This window comes from Antedon bifida, chromosome 1 (assembly GCF_963402885.1).
Source record: "Antedon bifida chromosome 1, ecAntBifi1.1, whole genome shotgun sequence".
NCBI classification, from domain to species: Eukaryota; Metazoa; Echinodermata; class Crinoidea; order Comatulida; family Antedonidae; genus Antedon; species Antedon bifida.
In genome coordinates, this window is record NC_136226.1 from 10,496,545 (window position 1) to 10,505,206 (window position 8,662).

The 8,662-nt window shown below is 31.5% G+C and overlaps 2 protein-coding genes across 3 annotated transcripts in view; both read right to left on the minus strand.

Annotated features, from left to right (window-relative positions):
• LOC144841434 (vacuolar protein sorting-associated protein 16 homolog) overlaps nucleotides 1–8,478 on the minus strand; it is a 53,512-nt gene extending 45,034 nt beyond the window's left edge. For both annotated transcript variants that reach the window (XM_078697766.1, XM_078697774.1), the window contains exons 1-10: nucleotides 8,335–8,478; nucleotides 6,821–6,915; nucleotides 6,404–6,504; nucleotides 2,819–2,947; nucleotides 2,434–2,578; nucleotides 1,977–2,095; nucleotides 1,511–1,630; nucleotides 1,113–1,338; nucleotides 762–841; nucleotides 209–334 (exon numbers count right to left, since the gene is read on the minus strand). In XM_078697766.1, the coding sequence (XP_078553892.1) occupies nucleotides 209–334; nucleotides 762–841; nucleotides 1,113–1,338; nucleotides 1,511–1,630; nucleotides 1,977–2,095; nucleotides 2,434–2,578; nucleotides 2,819–2,947; nucleotides 6,404–6,504; nucleotides 6,821–6,915; nucleotides 8,335–8,384 (1,191 nt within the window). In that variant the 5' untranslated portion in view covers nucleotides 8,385–8,478. The remainder of the gene's footprint in view (nucleotides 1–208; nucleotides 335–761; nucleotides 842–1,112; nucleotides 1,339–1,510; nucleotides 1,631–1,976; nucleotides 2,096–2,433; nucleotides 2,579–2,818; nucleotides 2,948–6,403; nucleotides 6,505–6,820; nucleotides 6,916–8,334) is intronic.
• LOC144841609 (uncharacterized) overlaps nucleotides 1–8,662 on the minus strand; it is a 98,795-nt gene that overhangs the window by 62,860 nt on the left and 27,273 nt on the right. The window lies entirely within an intron of this gene.

Consider the following 8,662-nt stretch of genomic DNA (forward strand, 5'->3'; position numbering starts at 1 on the left):
AGGTACATTTTAAAACAAGATAAAACTGATAATTTGATATACTAAATTACAAGTACAGCATCATACAGTAAAACGCCTCTTATGGGACACCCCTACAATTTCCCATAAAATGAACAAGGAACCCTATTCAGGGAACAAGCCTATTAAGACGACACTTTGTTTGTCTTCTTATTGGGGTTCTTCTAGCTGCAGTTTGATTTCAACATACACGTAGTAGCATCCTTTGTGTTGCTGGTTCGTACTCTGCTCCAGCAGCTTGTATACACTGTTGTACTGCCCTCGGTAGTTGGTCCTGGATCATACGAATATATTCATCTGCCTTCTCACTTTTTTTCTGTATTAAACAGAACAACAAAGATATAAAAATTGTTACTAAACAGGAATACTCTTTTGTATTTCTAGAAACATTGTACTTATTATTTTTATTGTGATTTGATGAATAAAGGTATTTGTATTTGTCAGATTGTCCTAATCTTTTATCCCTTTCTGTAAATTCAAAGCGGTTACTATGGCTTAAATATAAAATTATATCAATTTCATTACATTTTTTTTTTGTTATGTCTTTAGGCAATGTGGCCAAGGATTATCAATAGTGAATTAATCACTGTCCTATCAGATAGGTGGTAATCCCCCTGATACAGGGGCTATACAAATGCGTTGGCTTTACAAGCATGTGTAATGAATAAAAATATATCCAAATGCAAAGTCGTGTACTGTATATATTATATATTTCAAATAATAAATAAGCTGATGTTAGCTACCTCATGGAACTCTCTAGATGCCTCATACAACATAGCACCTGGTGCCATCGAGCCTATTTTGAATATGTCTTCCACCACAGCTGAAAAAAAGAACACGGCTTAGATTATTAGGACAACAAACTACATCTATTTTAAAGTAAGTATATTGCTAAAGTTGACCATCAGGCCACCTGAGTTGTTGTTGATTCACACTACAGAATATTGCATCATTTAGCTTAAATCAGGGGGTGGGATCATACCTGAGGGTGGGATTGTACTCCATATACGGTAAATGATTTTTTTAATTTTTATATAAAGAACAACAATAAAGAAACATATATCTTTGGTCTGTCAGAAATTGTTTACACTTACTTGGTACCCGTTGCAACATCTCATGAGTCTGTGTGCCTATGATACGAAGGCCGTCATACTCTGCTACAAGGTGTACGTCACTGTCCACATTGTACTTAACCCAATCTTTGTCAGGACCTATCATCACAAGCATGTTCTCCCAGTAAGCTACAATTGCTCCACCACCGCACCATGTTAATTGCTTTGGTCTCGTTTTGCTTTTGGTATCAAACTCACAATGTTTCTTCTGCAAAATATTATGTAATAAATTATTCTACAGTTTGACATTTCTTTAAGAACCAACTCAACCATTTTCCTACCTTAAGTTCATGATAGATTTACAGTACTTTGCTCATCATCTGACATCACCAAATAAATATAATTCTCACATGAATAGCCTGACTTTTTAGCTAAATTACCTTTAGGTCTGATGAACCAACCCAAAAAACACCAGTATCAGCAAATAATGCAAGAAATCGATGATCAAAGGAGACAGACATCTCGATGAAAGCATTTACAGGGGTATCCAACTCCAATGTCTAATATGGAAAAAATAAACAGATATAAAAACACCTATTTGGAACATCCTATTATTAGTTTAACACTTCGACAAACCTTTATTCATAGGCCACTTTGTTGGGTCCTGAATGTGTCCTCTTAATAGGGGTTCTTCAGTATAATCTTAATTATTTTTGTATATATTTGTACTGGCTTATTTTATAGCTTAGTTATTTTATTTTCAACCTGTTATTGGTGTTTTACACTGTTGGCTTGAAATATGAATAAATAAAAAAAAATAAAAAAATTATATAGTGTTTTAATAAAATAGAAGCAAATGTGTATACACATTTCAGAAGTTATGAAATTTCCAAACTGAATTCTCACCAGTTCCTGATAATGTCCTCCATGGTCCAGAAGGTATAGTTGATTTTCCTTGGCCAGTAAGACGTGAGACTGCCTTTCACTTGATATCACACACCAGCTACTAGGGGCAGCTTCAATACCTGGTAATATTACAAAACAATGCATGATAAAGAAAGAAAGGATAATGATGATTTCAGAACGTTGATTTCAGAACTTTGAAGAAAGGCTAATGATGAAGAGGAGTTCTAGAAATATTAATTTAAAAATGTTACTATGACCAGTTTAAAAAAAAAACTATTTCAAGAAATGATAATTGATGTAAAAAGCTGATAACTATGATTAATGATGTTATCAAAATGAGTATAATGTAAAGATTGGATTGCCATGGGACTTTGCAAGTGATAAGTTTTTAAATAAATGCTAAAGGACTGCCAGGTAGTAGCTCATTTATCTACTCTTTTGAAAACTATGATTGTACCTGGCACTTCAGCCATTCGTCTAAGCCTTGGTTCTTCTACATTGTTGACAACAAATAAACGGAAGCTTCCGGTTAATATAGCTAATCCAGTGCCGGAAAAACTACGGAAAGTCTTACATTCAAGGATCTTTGTTTCTTTTGCATCCTATCAATTAAAACATAATTATTATAAAACATTGCCGAATCTAATCTAAAATCGTATAAACACTGTATAATAGAACCGGACTGTGAGCATTATTATTCATTCACATTTATTTAGCAACATATATTTAAATTAATATACAATATTACAGGGATCTTTAACAGAGAAAAGTTTATCATGAAATGAGGAGATTGAAACACAAGTAGGGTTTATTGAATTTTTTAAAGAACTATCTTGTCTTACCTGACCCATTGTAAATGTTTTCTTATGGCTTCCAAGCATGTCATAAAGATGCACTGTACCATCTTCTTGTATTATCATCAAGTCTTCAGTATTGGTCCATGCAAGATGTATGACACGCAAACTTTTCCACTGGAATAGAAGTATGATGTTCAAATAAATAATAAATAAAAGAATAAATAATCTATTCACAATTTTTTGAATAACCATATAAACTTACTATTTAAAAGGTTAAAAAAAATATCTATGTTTATGGGTAGTAAAGTTTTTTCTAGTACTAGTAATAATTGGATATCAACATGACTGGAAATTGTGAGAAGGTTTAAACTACCGGTGCGGGTTTTCCATCTAGTAATTCTATTTACTTAATTGTATTTTAATCAACAGGAGCAAATATTATTTCAATCATGAACATGTCAATTCCATAGTGAGCCTACAGTAGTGAAGTATAAATCTAAGAATCAGAATACGAAAAAGGAAGAACAAATAATATGAAGTGAATGGAAAGAAGGGGCCGCCAGATTTTACAGGATCGTTACAGGATTGTCATCTTGAGACAAGTTTTTTAATTCTAATTTCGATCCCTGAAACAGTTTCATAATTTTAGTTTTTAGTTTAATTTAATTTGTAAACTGCGTAATATTTGTCTGTTTCAAAAAAAATGTGAATATGATGAATAACCATGAAGTAATTTTAAGGTAAAATCATGTTACAAAGTAACCCAATTAGGAATGTAGCAGAATGTAAAATTCTAAAGCTCTGTCTACACAAACTAGTTTAACAAAAAAAAGTGTCATTTGCCCAAATATGGTAGTGATATGATGTCATCATGTCCATATATGGGCATATCACATTTTGTTGTCACATATTAAGTTTGATAGTGTAGTTTTAAGAAAACACAAAACTTAACATAAAACTATCACAGGATATTCTATCCCATGGATGAGTGATTTTAATCACACTCATGTATAGATAAAGTGAATACAGGATTTTGAAATAATGTACTTTCAATATTACAAGGAACTTTATAAATATACAACAGATTCTAGTTTGGATTAGTTATTGTATAGCTGTTTTGAAAATATTATTATACTTCCTTTATTGTACAACTGGCCAACAGATTTACTAGACTAGATATGGATTTCTATTCTATGATAGTGTTTGTGATATTATCTTTGTCTTCTTCAGTTGCTAATGTTGGGTTTGTTGTTAAGCCACCATTGGAAGTGATTGCTTTTCCAGGACAAAATGTTTCACTGTCATGTGTTTTAAAGAACTTGGTTAAAAGTCAACACAGTGTTGTATGGTCTTACAAAGATGAATACATTTCAAATGAAAGAGATATTTATGCATCTGAAGGTAAAAACGCAGAAAATATGTCAATAATTGGTGACGGAATGAACTATACTCTGTTCATTCAAATACCAACATTAGCATCTACTACTAGTGTAAAATACACATGTTCTGTATACGGAAAGAATAATTTAACAGCAGATTCAACTGTTTATGTTATAAAGAAAGGGACATTCAATACTCCAGTATGTATTGGAATAAAAAAAACTGTTGTCATTCACAATGAAATTTTACAGGTAGGATGTCTCTTAACTTCAACAGATCCTGATGTCACAACTTCTTTGAAGTTAAATGAGAGAGTCTTGCCCACTATGTCAATTTTTAATGGCTGCATTGTTCATAACTTGACAGTAACAAAAGAGTACCATGATGCAAGATGTGTATGTGAATCAAAAAGAAATGGAACAAATGAAACCAGAAGTTGCTCAGTAGGTCCAATCACTGTCAACTATAAACCAGAGATTACCATCTTAAAAATATCACCACTTGAGTTCCACTGTACAGCTGAGGCTAGACCAGCAGTGAATGGAACAAACTGGATTGTGGAGTCTAACATTCCTAAAGAAAACTTCAACATTACAAAAGATAAACTGATATTTACTAAACAGTTAGAATCTAGTTCTGTTATAGAATGCTGGGCTGAAAATTCTATTGGAAAAACAAGTGAAACTAGTTCTATCTTTAATTCTCAAAATCAAGATTCAAACAATGTAAGCATTGTTTATTTTATCATTGTGGTGAGTCTTCTTGGAATAATTGTTATTATAATTTCCTCTTTAATCATTATCTGCTTTTTGCGACAAAAACAATTCCAACGTAACAATGAATCACAAAAAACAAACCAAGATTTGAATCAAAGTGGAATAAAAAACAAGGATACAGAGAAACATGTTTATGATTATGCTACGATCAATGTCTCTCGGTTAGAAGATGATTTTGTAGAAACAGAAAATGAAATTTATGTTAGTGGTGACGTCAACCAGTAATGTTAAATTAAGTAACATGACATCATTGAAGTACCGGAAAAATAGAACAGGAAAAAACATTTTAGATAACAGGAACTTGAACTTGTTCCTAAGTTTGTCTGCCCTCCTTCTGTATGTAGTTTTTGTTCATTTATATACATGTATATACATTTATTCTTTTTTTTGGAGGAAATAAATATATTATAACATAATAATAATTATTATTAACATGTTATGCAGATCTTTAAAATATATCAACACTTTTTCATGGTTTTTGTAAATAAATCCTTTTTTTAATCATATTTACTGTACTTCAGTTTGCATAAAAAAATGATTACTTATATTCTTTAAATTAAAAGCTTTTTATCTTGTTGCCTGGTGTCATGTCAATTAGATTTTACAAATTTGAAGAGAGATCTGTGAATCATTATGAAAAAAATCACAAAGCAGATACAGAAAAACGACATAATAGTGAATTGTACACTTAGGTTAAGTATGGATAAATGTGTGAACCTTTCTTTATATTAAAAAGGGTAAATGTATCAATTAATATTGTCATACATGTGATAATATTACATGTATGGCAATATTATTCATTCATTCATAATGGTATATTTATTAAAATCATCTTCACAGAAAAACTGAATTGTGACAATTTGTTACATTATTAAAAGGTACTTAAAATATTTAAAATGTGAAAAAAAGATAGCATAAAATAACATCAAAAAACATCAAAAAGTTGAGAAACACACAATACATAAAAAAAAACAATAAAATAGACAAACACAACATCAAAACTAGTAAAATCTAAATGACCAAGTGAATTGAAAAAATTACCTAAAATATTATTTTTTATTGTTATTACTTCAAACATGTATTATACAGGGGAATACAATTAATTTTCAATACAGTAGTAAAATCATTTGTGGTTCCACTGCCTAATCATGTATGGAATGGAGCTGTTACGATATCTGACAGTCCGGCAAACAGGGACAGTAAGTTTGTTTGCAAATTAATTGAGAAATTTACACTTTTTAATGATTTCAAAACCAATAACATTCAATATTAAAATACTTGTTGATAAATATTCAACATGGCATACTATTTGTTTAGTTGTATTTGCAATCATGTTAAGTGACTCAAATGTAAAGAACACAAGATACTGAAGCTCAAGTTAAGTCAAATGTATCAGAAATCCAAATGTCAAACATCTAATGTTTTTAAACAAAACTGATTTTTATACAGGTATTATCAGTAAATTCAGACTTACACTAAATGATGCAACTTGAACACCAACAGATGTAAAAATGTATACAATTGGCCGAGCGCCTCCTTTCACCTGCATAATCTTACTGTCATCCCGAATCAAAGCTAAATAAAATAATAAAAATATTATTTAATTACATGGTAATCGATTGTTAATAGAAAATGCGCGTACTGTACTTAATCAAGATATAAGCAAAGAAGTTCCAAATTTTGTGAATGACGTCATGTTTCCTTAAAATTTGAAGATAAATTTAAAACAGTCAACTTTTCTGAAACGGACTAAAAATATTTTTAAATATTTGTCAACCATGCAGCATTGATTGAAGGTAGGTAAATGAGATTCTACACGAAGAGGTGAATCCAGTGACCATGGGATGCCAATAATTCAACTACTATTGTATTCAGTGTATGCTATACTGACCTATCGGCCCACCATATGGGGCAGCCGCAATCTTAAACTTTTTCAGGTCTGCAACTTCTTGCCATTTTCGGTCCATACTATATAGTTCTGACTTTCTGATAAACAATTAAAAACATGAAATTTAAAACATTATAGCCTAGGATATTAAATATTGATTTAATGGACTCATTACAGAACTATGAAATATGAAATACAGAAACATTTTTTGGAAAGAAGAATAACATTTAGTTTGAAATCTAATAGAACACCACACACACAGTAGATCTACTATTTTTGTTGTTAGACTTTGATTGTTAAATAATGTGTATGACTACAGTAAGTAATATTGGTAACATATTGGTAAAGATGAACTGAACCAAATCGGTCAATTATGAGGATAGAATTTTCTAACGCAAACAAAATCATGTTCATAAGATTTTTTATAGAAAATCAGTACCTTATTTGACTAAAAAATTTAAAAGAGTTTCATTTAAACACCATTATATGCATATTATAAAGGCATGGAATAACCTACTATCAATCTATTCAGCAAATTGAAAACAAAAGTAATTTTAAGAAAAATGTCAAATCACATTTCTGTTCAACCAAATAACTATGTTATGCGCGATTTGAACTATTTATTTTACAAATTGCGCAACATAGTTCTTGCGCAATATGACACCTTTGTGCAATTTGAAAACGAACTGTAAATTTTCAAATTGCGCAACAGAATTCTACCAGAATGCGTGCTAACGTCGACGATCGGTTAACATTTAATAATAATAATTTATTGGAAACTCAAAATGAAACATAATAAATGCGAAGATAACATGTGTATAATACACAACATAAATGGCATACACAATTAAATAATATCAATAAAATCAAAATAAATGTAAAATAAAAAAATTAATGTAATGAGTATAGTAATACACAACATAGTCTACCGCCACCAACGTTTAGACTTGCTATCAAAACATAAAAATGACTGATACGTAGTATAGCCGCCAGCCGCGCCCGCCCGGAACACCACCGCTTTGTTTTCCTTCGTCGGGTCTTCGACGGTATGCTAACAATAACAATATTTTCACTACTAAAATAAGGAAATGCGATATTATCTTTAATTTTGAATCATTCTTAGAAATTACTATAAAAATATGGGTGTGCATGATTTCACAATCTGTCGAAAAACCTTGCGCAATTTGCAGATTACTTGCGCAATTTAATACGTTGCTTGCAAATCGTTCAAATTGCGCATAACAACTAGGCCTATAATTATATAGGCCTAGCCTAGGCCCCCTAAGTAAATCATAGTCTTTTAATTAACTTGTTTTATATATATTATTGTTTTTGTTATATTTAAGTGTTTAATGCAATACTTTGTAACATAGTTAGGCCTACGGCCTATTATTACTACTGTAGTGTAGGCCTAGCCTACTAGCCTAGTAGCAGGCCTACATAGCCGCTAGCTAGGGCTAGGCTAGGCTAGCCTCAAACAAACGGTTAAGCTACACAGCCACAGAATTCAACTGTACCTGAAGTAAACCTCCCCCATCGGGTTCCAATCTGCTGTAACATGCCCCATATTTGTGTGGAACTTATTTGTAAAGTTTTATCAAAGCCAACTAAACAATCTAGGCCTAGGCCTTCTGCTCCTAGCTAGCTAGGCCTACAGAAACTTCAGGGAGGCAGGAGAGAAGGAGCGAAGCAGGGATCTTCTGTTTTGGTCACATGATTAGATTGCACCATGATAGTTAGGGGGGAGTTCCTATGATATGTGAAGACTATACAGTTACTAAGCACACTGTAGTCTTTGAAACAAAGTTTTTAATTCTCATACAATTTAAATGATGCAATTGTGTT